Source organism: Cenococcum geophilum (assembly GCF_001692895.1).
Source record: "Cenococcum geophilum 1.58 unplaced genomic scaffold K441scaffold_19, whole genome shotgun sequence".
NCBI lineage: Eukaryota > Fungi > Ascomycota > Dothideomycetes > Gloniales > Gloniaceae > Cenococcum > Cenococcum geophilum.
The window spans coordinates 606,912-620,790 of NW_027137577.1; the positions used below are offsets into that span (position 1 = coordinate 606,912).

The following is a 13,879-nucleotide window of genomic DNA, read 5'->3' on the forward strand; positions in this document are numbered from 1 at the left end:
TATAGATTATAAGCAGGACCTATTTGCATATATTACTATAGAACGCTATACCCCTAAGGAATTCTACGGTGTTATAATTGATATAGGTACCTCTAAAAAGTCTACCGTAGGCTACGGACAATACCTTATATATAGGACCACCACAAATAACAATACGGATATTGATATTACGTAAACTGGGGCCGTAACCGTCTAATTCGGCATTGGCTTAACTGCATTAATCGGATCAGTAGCAGTTAAGACTCTAATTGGCCTAGTTAACTTCCACATAGTAAAAGCGGACACCCCTTTCCTACTCTGCCTTGCGGATATAGATAGGTTATAGGTGTACTATAATAACGTTACGGACACCCTAATTGGCCCTGTAACTACCCTAGGAAGTAAGCATATTACCCTACCAATTACACAACGATTTGGACACCCGTTCCTTATATAGGGAAAGACCTTACGGACGTATATTTAGGAATCTTTTGACTATAACCCGTGCTACCTTACTAGTACGGAAATCTACCGCCTGCACCGCCGTTTCGGCCACCTGTTAGCTAAAAAGCTGTATAGAGTCCTTAAACGCTCTAGACATAACGACGTTAATAGGAAGGCAATTAACCACCTAACTAAATACTGCTTCTACTGCTAGAAATACGGACGTTCTCCAGGCCGATTTAAGTTCACCCTTCGTAAGAATCTTAACTTTAACCACTTAGTGTATATAGATATTATGTATATTAATAGCAGCCTAGTACTATATATAATTAATAAGGCAACCCATTATTAAGCCGCCTATTAGTTATAAAATATATCCGTAAAGCATACCTAGGATATTTTACGGACCTGCTGGATCGATACATATGTTGGACCCCCGTAGTATATCACCTATAACGCCGGTAGGAACTTTATTAGCAAGGAATTTTAGCAGTATACTACGGCCATAGCTATATTAATAAAAGCCGTTTTAGTTAAGGCGTATTGGTCCGTTAGGCTTATTAAGTGAGCTTACCTAGCCTTATAGAGAGCTTACTAGATTATTACAGACAAATGTAAGGACATTTAAAAGGAACTAGCTCTACAAATGGCTGTAAAAGCCGTTAATAACACTGCTGGCCTAGACGGACTAGTACCTACCCTCTTGGTCTATGGAGCCTACCCAAGGATAAGTAAACTAGATCCTCCTACCCCGTCTATTATAGAACAAGCAGCCGCAATACGGAAGGTAATGGCTGAGATAGTTAAGCTACGGGCCAAACAAACTGTTAATAACGCCCTATACTATCGTAACGGACCTAATACAACCCTAGTATACGACCTCCCGCTTAACTCTAAAGTCCTTATATGGCGTAAAAGCGGCAATTAGAATAGACCTTATCGCCTACTAGCCGTAGAAAACGAGACGTGCTGCGTATAACTCCCTAGCGGGCCAACTAGCTTTAGAAGCACGTCCGTAAAACCCTACTTTCGGCCTAAAGACAACTATAACGTTAAGCTAGATAAACTAGAAACACCTATCAAACTAGATAAACCGGAAGCACCCGCCGAACCAGATAGACTAGAAGCACTTTTACCTTTAGATAAACTAAAAGCACCTATGCCTGCTATAGAAGTCCCCCGCAAACCTACTAAACCCATTAAACCTGCCGTAAAACGTAGTCGAGGACGTCCCCGAAAGCACCCTATAACTAAGAACCCTATAATAGAGAATTACCTAACCTCCGTAGCAGTGATTTAATTAAACTAGGTTAGAGTGGATTTGAGCTCAGCTCCAGTCCATCTAGCTAGTAAATAGATAGACTCTAGGAGCTCTATAAAGCTCTAATGTATATATATACTATATATAGAAAGGCTTAGCGTCAGTATAGTGTTATAATAGGAAAGGTAATGGTAATATAACTATTTATACCCTATTAATTACCTTATCAATCACCACATCCTAATCAGCTTTAATAGCCGTATATTAATTCTCTAGATCCTCCAGATCCTCCTTATCATTAACCCCGTCGTCCTCTACTTAAGCGGCAGCCTCTGCAGCAACTACGGCAGCTAGTTGAGCTTTGGCGGCAGCTTTAAATAGTATCCTTTCGCAAGGCTCTCCTTCCACCTTACCTACTTCCTAACTATTAAACGTGCCTTTTAGCGGAGGCCTATACGCGTGCTAAAGAACCTTATTTGCCTTAATTATATCCATCTATAATTGGGCGCGTCGATCCTTAATAAGGATCTTATAACTACTAAAGAGTTACTCGCATTTATCGCTTATTAGAGGTACGGCTAATATATTAAGGGCAAATTGAGTAAGATCGGGCTGGCTTTTGTATTAATCCTGCTAGTATTATACAACGTTAAAGTGTTAATTCTTGTTAATAAGTACGCAATTGGTGGAAAGATATTCCTTAAAGCAATTAATTAACAGTGGTTCGTCTCGTGCTTTATAGGTCCTTTTAAGGCGTTTATAAGCTTAAGCGGAGGTGTATATTGTCTCTCTCGTAGAGGGCAGCTATAGCGTAGAATTAGATATAGATAAAAGCAACTAATCTAGTAGAAAGTTCTTGCCTTTATATTTAAGCTAGAGGACCTTAACTACCTCCTCTACCTTTAAGATCTACTTCTTTTTTTCCACATAGTCGCCCTAACGATTAGTAAACTATTATATCTTAAGTATCGGATTAAGAACAATTACCGTATAGTAAGCTACTGTATTATCTGCTTTAAGGTAGTATTTCTTACACTTCTACTAGGCTGCACCTGCGTAGCCTACTAAGTAGCAATAACCTTATACCTTAGCCTTCTTCCGTATTTACGTTAAGAGCTTAATAAACTTATATTTAGTATTTTTAAGCTCTAGTAAAAGCCAATTAAGTGTTTAAAAGTGGTTAGCAAGGCCCGTTTTCTGGCCTTCTACTATAATAGTTGCCTTATAGAATGTTTCTAGGTAGTTATATAGGTGTTTAAGCTGCTACCAGTGGCGCTGTTGGAGAAGGTCGTCTTTAAAAAGCTGTCTTGCGCCTAGGGTAGGTATATACTCCGTGCAGAACTTTTAAATACGTTCTTTATAGTTTAGAAAGCGTAATATAGCTAAGAATAATAAGTTCTAACGCGTCTAGTTATTTTAAATAAGCTAGTAGGTAGTTAGTATAGATATAGGAAAACGTTTAACTTTTTTAACACTAGTAAGATTTTATTAATTTTCTACTAGTAAAAATAAAATCCGGCGCCAAGCTATTAAATCTTAACACCAAAGCTCTATATAAAATCTTATTACTTACCTCTAATCTATTAAATTCCGCTAAAGGCCCTCCCATTTTAATTCCCCGGAAAAAGCTATAACGCTAGGGTGTTATATAAATATATTATATAAGGTTGTAAAGTAATCCAATAGCTCCGCGCTTTCTCTATAACTCCTTAATCTTCTTAAAGTCTATTTCGCAATATATAGTTGCCAGTTCTTTATAAGTTCCTTTTATATTATTTCTAATAATAAAGGCCTAAGCGTAAAGGTTAGTAATATAGCTAAAGCAACGAAGCCTACATCCTTTACGTAACTTGGCTAATATATTTAGATATAGGGCTTAAAGAATTACATTAATATAAGTATCGTTTAACTCCGCATTATCGGCTATAAAATACCTAATATTGCCCGAAATCCTATAGTCTTAAAATAGATCTATAAGGACGCCTGCTATATTCTTACTACTATATTCGCTAACTACTTTACAAAGCCTAAGAACTACTTAGTGACGCCTACCGTCTTTGTTAATAAAGTGGCCTATAACTCTAAGAATTGTATATAAATTTAGTAACGTCTAGAGATTAAAGGACACTAATATCATACTACAGGCGTCCTTTAACTCTTCCCTTAGTAACTCCTTCTGCTTCTTAAACAATTATATTACCTATTTATAAATTATTTGGCTTGCTTAAGGGAGGAACTTAATAAAGCCCGGGTAGAGGAAGTAGAGGAGTTAATAAAAGTAGGTATTCTTAAACTAGAAGAAGGTAATATAGCAATAAACAATCTATTAGATTAGGAGAGCTTTAAAGGCTTTAAAGTTATAATTTAAATTAAGTAATCTGGCCTCTGGATAACCTTTAAGTATTAGCTAATTTAGGTTAACTTCCTTCTTAGTAGAAAGCTTGCCCGTTATCTTATCTATATAGTAATCCTCCATAAAGTAATCTATGGCTGTAGACCTTCTAGATAACACTACGCAGAGCTCCTGCTTATACTTTAATCGCTTATAAATATAACAGTAGTAGAACATTCGGCGATCCTTAGAAGATTTTAACTAAATATCCTTACCCCACTTCCAAATTAATAAGGATTGCTACTTTGTATGTTTTGGGCCTTTTATTAAGGCTTTATATTAAACGTATTGCTCACCATAGAGCTTAAACTCCTTAATTATTTTTAACTCGTCGGCTGCTGGATTAATACTCTTTAGTATAAGTATAACGTCGTCGGATGCAGGCGGGCCACGAATTAATAAATATCGATCTATGGCGGAGGTAAGGTAAAAGGTAAGGATAACTCAATAGAAGCGACGACGACGACAGGAGCGACGACGACGGCGGGTGTATACATCAGAGTCTTTAGATTGTATGGCTAATATACTACTTTTAAGACAGGAGCTCATCATTAAAGCAGCTAATTGGCTTACTTGTATGCATTAACACCTCTACACTCTATCCTTTTACTCCACCTATTTAAATCGGGTTAGAGAACTGGAGCTCTAGGAGCTCTGCGGCTTTAAACCCACTCCATCCACCAATTAAATTAACAGGATCCACCTCCAATGCAGACCTGGCTCCGCGCTGGAGCTCCAACTTTAACCCAGTCCAATTAGATCACTGCTCTTCCACACCACCCGTCAGAAAAGACCACTAATATACGCAAGGAATTTCTTATTTTCACTAGTCAGGGATATAGCTGCCATTTCCATCGTATGCCAAACCCCCTCCGGCAGTGCTCTTCCAACCTCGTCTTCAAGTCTTCATCCATTCTTAATCCATTTTCAGAACTCACGCCAACAACCATACGGACATCATGGCACATCTTGAATCTCGCAAGCACATTTCTCCCGACTCGGGCTTTCCAATCACACTCCATCCCAACTTCAATCCAAAGATCAAGGATTATGTTCCTCCGGATCCAATTCGGGAGGAGTTCCATCCTGATAAAGACCGGGCTTCGTTCGCAGATCCCGAGAAGAAAGCTTTGTTCTCCATCGCTAAACGAGTTGACCTAACGGAATTAATTGGAACTCGGCTTGAAAATATTCAACTTTCACAGCTCAGTCCACAGCAATTGGATGAATTGGCTCTACTCGTTGCGGAACGGGGGGTGGTTTTCTTCCGTGATCAGGACCTCACGACTGAGGGTCAAGTTAAGCTTTTTGAGCATTATGGTATATCCGCTGGTTCGCTGGACCATTGCTCAGGGTTCACAAACTGAATAGGTACACTTGACAGGCATCCTGCGCAGAAGGTTAGACTTCGTGATGCTAGTCAGGAAGCACGGCTTAAATGAGAATTAGGATCAACGACATGTCATCATCCGCGGGAGCAGAGAGGATCATCGGGAGATTCTGAAGTATACTCCTTGGGTAAGCCAACTCATCCGTAAATCATCAGCATCGAGCTCACAACAACAGCCTTCTGGAGAATGGCACGCAGATACTTCATTCGAGATCAACCGTAGGTCATTGAAACACCTATTCATTGCCCAGTCTAAACCGTCCACAGCTCCATCCTACTCCCTGCTTCGGATGGAAGAGCATCCCCCGGTCGGAGGTGACACTGCATGGGTAACTAGCATAAAGCTTTCCTTCCATACCTCAAATTAAACAGCAAGAAAGGTCTCCCAATACGGCCTGTACGATGCCCTAAGTGACGCCATGAAGAAATTCGTCGACGGCCTGCACGCAGTCCACACCTCGCGGCTACAATACGACACCATCCTCGACCTCTGGGGAACCGGCCCCAACCGCCCTCCAATCGACACGCATCATCCGGCCGTCCGAACTCACCCAGTCACAGGCCTGAAAGCGCTGAACGTAAACACCGGCTTCGTAACCGGTTTCGCGGAACTGAAGAAACAGGAATCCGGTGTGCACTCTACTTACTTCCTTCCTGCATGAAATCTAAGAGGAGCGTTGCTGACTTGCTGCCGCAGACAAGCTTCTCGAATTTTTCGCCTACCACATCCATTCCGCAGACGACCATTATGTGCGCTGGAAATGGACTGTTGGGGCTGTGGCGATGTGGGATAATCGGTGCGTGGTGCATCGCGTGATTCCTGGGACGTACGAGGCACCGAGGAAAGGGATAAGGACGACTGTGTTTGGGGAGAAGCGTGAGTTCTCATCGAATTGAATTTAACGGTGTAGGAAACGAGACTGACGGGATATTAATACTAGCGTACTTTGATCCGAACAGTGAAAGTCGCAATGAACGCGCCAAGCAAGAAAAAGAGAGCATGATCAATGGCGAAAACGGCGCGACTGATGGACAGACCCAGACACCGGCTTAAAGGCCTGTAAGTAAAGCGTTGGTTTCAGTCGTGTATGAAGTAAGAAATGATTTATTCTGAAATTGCCGCTGGTGTCTTTCCCGGCCTATGAATGAGAAGTCCATATCGCGATGCAATTTTCAACATCCCCATCATTGGTTGGCGGAGGAACAGATATACCTGTCCAAGGGATATGTATTAGAACGAGAAATTGTCTTCAAACCTTTATTGAAGTTAAAATTCACCACAACCGAAGTGCCTTACTGCACTGGAGAATCACTCTTCTGGTCGCGCCATGGCCTTCTCGCTGGACGGCAAGCTGCTGGTGTCTGGTTCGCACGACTATCCCTAACCCGTTAAGGCGCAACGCCAGGCTCGTGCATGAACACCGGCATCAGATAAACACCGCGACTTTATTAGCATTTTGGGTACATAATTTTGCTAATAAAGTCGCGGTGTTTACATGTACATTTAATACCGGTGTTCATGCACAAGCCAGCTTGGTGTTGCGCCTCAACGGGTTAGGGGATACCGTCAGGCTCAAGGACAAGGCTCGGGAGCGCGATAAGGAGTCTGCCAGTGCCGTACGGAGATATAGGCGGTATAGGTTAAGGGGAATACCGAAACCCTGATAGCACAGTATCGGTGTAATTTCTCATCCGCCGAAAGCTAGCTTGATAAATGCTGAAACATCATATTTGCATGGTGCAAAGTCTTACGGATGCTTTCACGAATAACTTATAATAGAAGCAGTTCGAGTACAGCTTGGATAAAACTTTTGGGTAATGATGCAAATTCTTCTATACATTCTGTTTTCCATGTCATCAAGCGCCCGTACAAAATGCATCTTCTGTGAGCACTTCATACCAACTAAACGAGTCGCTTCTCAAAAGTGACACTCCAGCAAAATCACCCATAGTACAAGCACCCACACCCGGACTTCACATAAATAAAGCATTAATTATTTCCACTCATAGCAAGCCAGATCCCCTTTGTCATCCAGCTATCACCAAAAAAAAGGTTATCCGCACTTTAAAAAGGCCTCAAGGCGCTGAGACATTATGATCTCCGTCGTTCCATTCCATTCCATCCTATTTCCCCGCGCCCTGTATGTGCCACCAAATCAAACCCGAAACCGATGACTGCGTAAAGAAGAAAGAAGACTTAAAGACGCTCAGAGCAAGAAGAGAAAACGCTTCTATCTGCGCTAACGCGGAACGCCGCCGTGTTGTGCTGGAATGCATGGAACAGAGAAAGCAACAGCCGTAAATCTGTAGAACGTCGAAATTTTGGACAGGATGTAGAGCTTCTGCTAGGGGATGGAATGGCTAAAGAGTACCGATATTATCAGGAAACTTGATTTAATATCTCAGCTTCCCAAGTAGAGAGAACGAATATGCACACTCGCGCTCCGTCTTCATCTGTAGGTACGACTCATATTAGCAAAAGCGATCATCTGGGTATAGATAGGAGAGGCTTACCTGTATCATATACACCCTTGCCCTCGCGCCTGAAACACCTCCCACAGCGCCCACACTCCCAATCTCCCCGTTTGGCCCCACGACATCCTCCCACACAGACACTGCAATACCAGTCCGGGCCACACGCTCAAAGCAGCTCTCACCCAGCGTCACATCCAGCAGTGTCTCTTCTTTTGTCTTTCCTAGGACAAGGATGCGCTTCTCTGATCCTGGCTGCCTAATGCCTGGGCTACCCTGGCCTTGCCGAGTCGCCGAACGTGGCGTGTTGGGGTCTGGAAGCATGTCGCGCCATTTAGATTGCGTTTCGCGCTCGTAGAGCCGGATCTTGGTATTGGTTATGCCGAGGGGAGCACCAGGTGCGCGACTTGGTGTACCGTCAGGGTTTGGCGTGCTGGTGCCAGATCCAGAGCCTGCGGAGCCGGAATCCAAACTACCTGTACTGCGGGTACCATCGCGGGAGCTGAGGGTGGACTTCGCAACATTGAAGAGTCGACTACCGCTGCTGAAGCGTTTGAGGGCAGAGAAGGTGGATGCCATTGTGCCGACGGAAGAATCAGTTGCCGCAGAGACAGAAGCAGCGCGTGTGCTAGACGCTCGATAAGAGCTTCTACGACCAAGAGCGTTGCTAATGTTCCACCAGCTGCTTGAAGATCCAGTTGTAGAGCGTGCTGCATTCTGGCGATCCATGGCCGAGGCCCAATTGCTTTGGCCATAAGGTCCGCGGGCGTTTTGAAGCGCAAGGTAGGTGGGATTGTTGATGCGGGAAGTGTTGATCATGGCGTAGAGAGCTTCGCACTCTTCTAGGCTGCGGCTGCGGAACATGATATTGTTTCCTGTCTTGATACGCGAGTTGGATGTTGGTGGAGACCGAATAGAGATGTCAAGAGCGGTGCCTCGACGAAGAGGTACTAGTGGCGTGAGTTCCAGGGCAACTAGGGGTCGCTGTCCATCTGCTGTCGTTACTTCGTCTTCATCTGATATGAGCGGCTTGGAGTGCGCCGCTGTGAGCTCGAAAGCCTCGATCAGACCCGGAGTAATAACAATGCTGCATTCATCAGGATGAAGGCTCTCCCATAATCCTTTGTCAGACCATGCAAATATTGATGCAATTGTCTTCGAGGCTTTGTCGGATCCATGAGGGACAGTTCTATATGGAGACTGCGAAGCAGACTGAGAGGGCGATATTGTTCCATTTGGCAGAGTATATATTGAGGCGGGTGGAGAAACTTTGGGGAATTTATTTCGGTCTCCGATTGGTAATAGAGGTGTTGGTACATCGTCTTCTAATTCGTCTTCGGATGATTCAGATGTAAAGGACTCGTCCACTGGCTCGTCTTCTTCGCTTTCTCCAGAAGACTCAGTGGCTGTGGATGGCTCATATTCATGTTTAAGAGGGGATGAAGATCGCCTGCGAGTCTTAAAACCGGGAAGTGTGGGTGTAAATTGTGGTGTATTTGAAGCTTTCAATGTAACTGGGGTTGCTGGACTCGGGGATCGATGCGGTGGGGGTGGGGGTGGTTTGTCTTCTTCGGGCGCTTCGATTTCTTCCTCGGCAGGCTCTGGACGCTTCTTTTGTAACTTTGATGGGGCAGAGCTTGGTATCTTCTTGGCTGTATATTCAGTCGAAGATTTGGAGCGCTCGGCACGAGTGGGTTCTTTGATTGGGGTACTCGGTTGACTGCTCTTCCGCAACTTGGGAATGGTTGGGAGATCTAAAGATGGCACAGACGATGCGCGTCTGTGTGGCTGAGGTCTCGAAGATTCAGGTGATAGTTTCACTGGCTCGTATTCCTCATCTGATTCATCAGAGTATTCCGGCTCTGATAATGGCATCCACACGCTGAAGGGTTTACTGTTATGGGGCAAAGAAGATGAAGTGGGAGTGTGAGCTTTATCTAATCGTTGTCGCCTAGAGAATTTCCTTGTAGGTTTGACCTCCGCCGGAGTTGGTTCTGGTTCGTCGTCTAGAACTATTTGCCGGGATGCCCTGGGCGAAACCGGAGAATGAGGAGGATTTCGAGAATATCTTTTTGCCTTGGCTCTCTTGAGGCTCACTGGAGAACTGCTACCAGCCATACTCATGGCTTCATTAAAACTTCTAGGCGTACGTTCTCTATGCGTCTCGACATCACCGCTAATAGGCTTCGAGGATGATGGGGAGAGTGGCTCTGGCCTAGGTTGCAGTTGAGCGTCCAACGGTGATGGAGGTGATATAGGGCTAGCTCTATTTCTTTTTTGGAGCCTTGTCCGCTCGCTACTAGGTGGAGTGATTGGAGAAATGTTAGGAGAATTCCTATTACTAATCTTCCTGTCTGGGGTCTCATAGCCCCATTTCTTCGAGGTGGGATTCGCACGTTCTCCAATAGGAATCTCAATCTCACGAGGGCTAGGTGTTCTACTCTTCAATGGAGGCGTAGACTCTGTGCCAGCTGAAAGCAGCGAGGAGGACGTGTGACTACTCGTTGGGCGTGGTGGTTTGCTCGCGAAACTTTTCTCCCTCACGATCTGTGAAAGCTGTGGGGGTATGGGCGTCAAGCCTAACATTTGAACCCATTCAAACCCAGCTTGTTCATCACTAGATCTCAGTGAAAACACCTCACTCCATTCTTGCCCGCCAGAATGGAAGCCTTGAATCATGACAACGATTTCACCCTTGAGGTCACCATTTCGAGCTGACATGCGCCCAAGCTGGACTGGAGGGAAGAAGAGCCAACGACCTGAGTTATCAACCTCGCAAAGGAGGACATCTCCTCCATTACCTCTCCCAGGCGCGTCATCTCGAAGGATGAGTTCAACATGACAGTCGACTTCTTGCCCGCTGGAATGGGGTAGATGCATATCGAAGTAATCTCTTGCTCTCACACATCTTGTGGAATCAATGCTCACGCCTGCTAATGGCGCTAGACTGTGTGGGTCTCGTGCTCTCGTGGGGTCAATATTTGCAGCAGCGTCATCTTCCAATCTAGCCTTTTCTTCGTTTGATCGCTTGCGGGCATCAATGACCAGATTCTGGAAGACGGTCGACATTTTCTCAGCTTGCTCAGAGTGTTTAATAAAGTTGATTCCCTAAACACTGTTAGAAAGAGTAAGGTAAAGTAAGTTATTCTCTCTTACCTTGAGCGTCTTAGCCAAGTACTTTAGCCGCACTAAAGGTCTCTTCAGTAGAAAAGCAACGTCGACTCTTTCGCCGTCACCGTTAACGACATAGCCTTCTTCATTCCGAGGTAAGCCCTCATCCCAAGCAGCAGCATCGTCTAAGACTATCGTAGTCTTGGCAGGAGTCTCAGATGATGAATCATCAGTGGCTGGTGCTAGGTTGACGACAACATCCTGGAAGCCTAGCCGCCACGCTTTGACGTAATCGCCATATACTCTTTGAGCACTCTGAGCCCACGAGAGAAGAGCATTCGAATCATCCTTTGGGATTCGTTTGTGCAGAGACTTCAGTCTTTGGAGAGCAATGCNCATGTCGACAATCGGCTTTGTGATGCTAGGGTCGTTTTTTGCCGCAGAGCGACTAAACAGACCTGCTGCCACCGCGGAATCCGACTTGGATAGTACGCACGTTAATAGGACTGGGATGACTCCATCGACTAAAGTTCGAAGTTCGCGCATGTATTTTGCTTCATCGGACGTCAGCTCTCTCATTAGATCTCCAATGGTAGCAGTTGCAAGCCGACTTCGGTTAGTACGAATGCTTCGAGCTGACATAATGCTCTTAGAGCCGCCTCTGGGCATTGAAAGCACTGATATGAGGTCGGCATGACTAGCAAGTTTCCGTTTAGCGCTAGGTCCTCTCCGGCTAAGGGTAAGGCTAGTATTTGGATCAAAAGTGTCCTCAGATACCGAAGCGGGAGCATCTTCCGGTCCAGCTTCGGTTTGCGTTGCGATTTCAGAGCCCTCAGCAATGGACGGTGGCGCAGCTTGCATCTTCGTTGCAAATGTTTCCACTGATGCAATGGTCGAAAGACGTTTGCCAGTCGATGGGAACGCCCGCCTCATGGGAAAGCCGTCTGGGCGTGATCTGATAGTAAGACTGGGTAGATCAATAGTTGAAGCATCTACAGAAGATGAGGGCGCTGACGATGCCACATCGTCATCTTGCACGAGATCTCGTAGTGGTAATGACCTTATCTGGTCTTTGGTGGGCGAATGCTGATTCCGTTTGGCGCCACGGCGTTTGAGCGAAAGTGTTGGGGATCCGTCCTCCCCGATAGATGGCTTAGAAATCTCAATTGATTCAGTGGCAGGAGGCGAAGACTCCTTATCTTCTAGGTCTTCTGTGGCCACACGTATATTCACACTTTGGTTACGCGTTCGATTTCGACTCCCGCTTTTGCGATCTGGTGCATTGTGGAGGGATTCATCCTTTACGCCGACGCTCTCAGTATGAGGTGATTTCTCTGGCTTTGTTTGTGATAGATCTGATACCGATACGGAGCCCTTTGAAGTTCGCCGTGACCGAGTTTCTGACCCGACGAACGGATCCGGAGTATTTGTGAGCCATGCCTCGATACGACTCCCATACACTTTTGGAGGTGTCTCAGGTATCACTGAAGGCTCTTGAGGGTCTGAGGCACCGGGAATTGCTTGCTGGTAGGATTTATGCCTTAAGTGCCGTCGATCTGCTAGCGATGGGTCCGCAGGCACTGGTTCTTGTTCTGGCTCTAGAGAGATCTCTGCATGTTCTCTTGTGTGGCCCGACCTTCGTTTTTTGTGCTTTCCATCATCGAGGAAAACCTCAAGTGGTGATGATTTTTCCTTTAAGTCTTGCTCTTCAGCTGGCTCGCCTCTTACGATGTCGTCAAGCGTGCTTGCTGATCTCCTTTTCAACGGTGTTGCATCTTCTGCTGATAGATAAGCCCTTGGAGAGTTGCCCCTGACACGTCTACCACGCTTACGAACTCTCTCATTTTTGATAACTGGGTTAGACGGCGTTGGCGAGCTGGCTTCATCCTCACTCCTTTCCGCGGGAGCGCTCTCTGATTCTCTTGTGCTTGGCCGTTCATCATTTCCGGAGCTAGATGGCCTTGATTTCTTCCTCGTGGAAGTATTTACTCTTGGGGCGGCCCCAATTGGCGCAGATTTATTGATAGCTTTGGGTGTAGTTTTTGTCTCAGCTGGGCCTTTTGATTTCGAATGAGAAGGATTTTTCGCGGGTCTCACCCACGCAGTAGGGAGAGGTTTCACCTCCGCACGTGGAGTATCACCCTTCGGTGGAGACCTATTCTTTCGCCAATGTGAATCACTGACCACTCTCTTCTTGGGCGCGCTTGCAATGCGTACGTCATCATCCAGCACGTTACGCGCGATTGGCTTCGTGACCTTCGGCTTTTCTGCTGGCGATTGTATAGCCTCCCCTAGTTTACTTGTAGGTTTCGGACTCGGGCTCGCCTCGGCGGGGTTGGGCTTCGGCGTTGTCCGTGGTTTTGGTGACGGCGGTGCTTCGACTTCCTCCTCTGGAGCAGCCGCGACAACATCATCTAGTGTTATTATGCCACCATCCTGCGTCTGCCATTTCTGAATCTTCCCACGGATATCTACAGGTTCATTTATGCCGATGGCCTTGCCGAAATCCAGAGGCTTTGCCTTGGGCTGCCGTTTTCCCGGGGTTGTCTTGCCTTCTGCAGCTTTGGACTTGACTGGCGATCCGTCCTTGTCGCGTCTATTTGAAGTGCGGCGATTCTGCGGAGTCGGCGGAGCTGGCATGAGTGTCTGCAGGACAAATAAAAGGTCAGAAAGGCGTTCTATGGAAATTTGGCGGCATATTGCAATTTGTTTTTGTTTACGACAGTACCTTTGAACAGCTACATTCAGCCCCGCTGCAGCAGTATAATATGTTTATGGAGTGGTGTAGGATGATCTCTGAAACAGAGCTGTCAAGAATTCGTCCATGAAC

General features: G+C 45.6%; 2 protein-coding genes across 2 annotated transcripts; one reads left to right on the forward strand and one right to left on the reverse strand.

The window, feature by feature from the left end:
- Positions 1-4,707: 4,707 nt before the first annotated feature.
- K441DRAFT_610408 (alpha-ketoglutarate-dependent sulfonate dioxygenase) lies at positions 4,708-6,520 on the forward strand (the record flags this gene model as incomplete). The annotated part of the gene is made up of 9 exons (XM_067645536.1): positions 4,708-4,932; positions 5,008-5,396; positions 5,448-5,476; positions 5,526-5,594; positions 5,643-5,685; positions 5,734-5,795; positions 5,847-6,096; positions 6,164-6,343; positions 6,408-6,520. The coding sequence occupies exons 2-9, from the start codon at positions 5,036-5,038 to the stop codon at positions 6,518-6,520; spliced, it is 1,107 nt and encodes a 368-aa protein (XP_067504362.1). The 5' UTR covers positions 4,708-4,932; positions 5,008-5,035.
- Positions 6,521-7,814: 1,294 nt separating this feature from the next.
- K441DRAFT_90216 (uncharacterized protein) lies at positions 7,815-13,861 on the reverse strand. Its single transcript, XM_067654526.1, has 4 exons — positions 13,778-13,861; positions 11,095-13,695; positions 7,981-11,046; positions 7,815-7,920 (listed from the first exon to the last, which is right to left on the reverse strand). Exons 2-4 carry the CDS (start codon positions 13,687-13,689, stop codon positions 7,861-7,863), a joined length of 5,721 nt encoding a protein of 1,906 aa, XP_067504363.1. The 5' UTR covers positions 13,690-13,695; positions 13,778-13,861; the 3' UTR covers positions 7,815-7,860.
- Between the last annotated feature and the right edge of the window lie 18 nt (positions 13,862-13,879).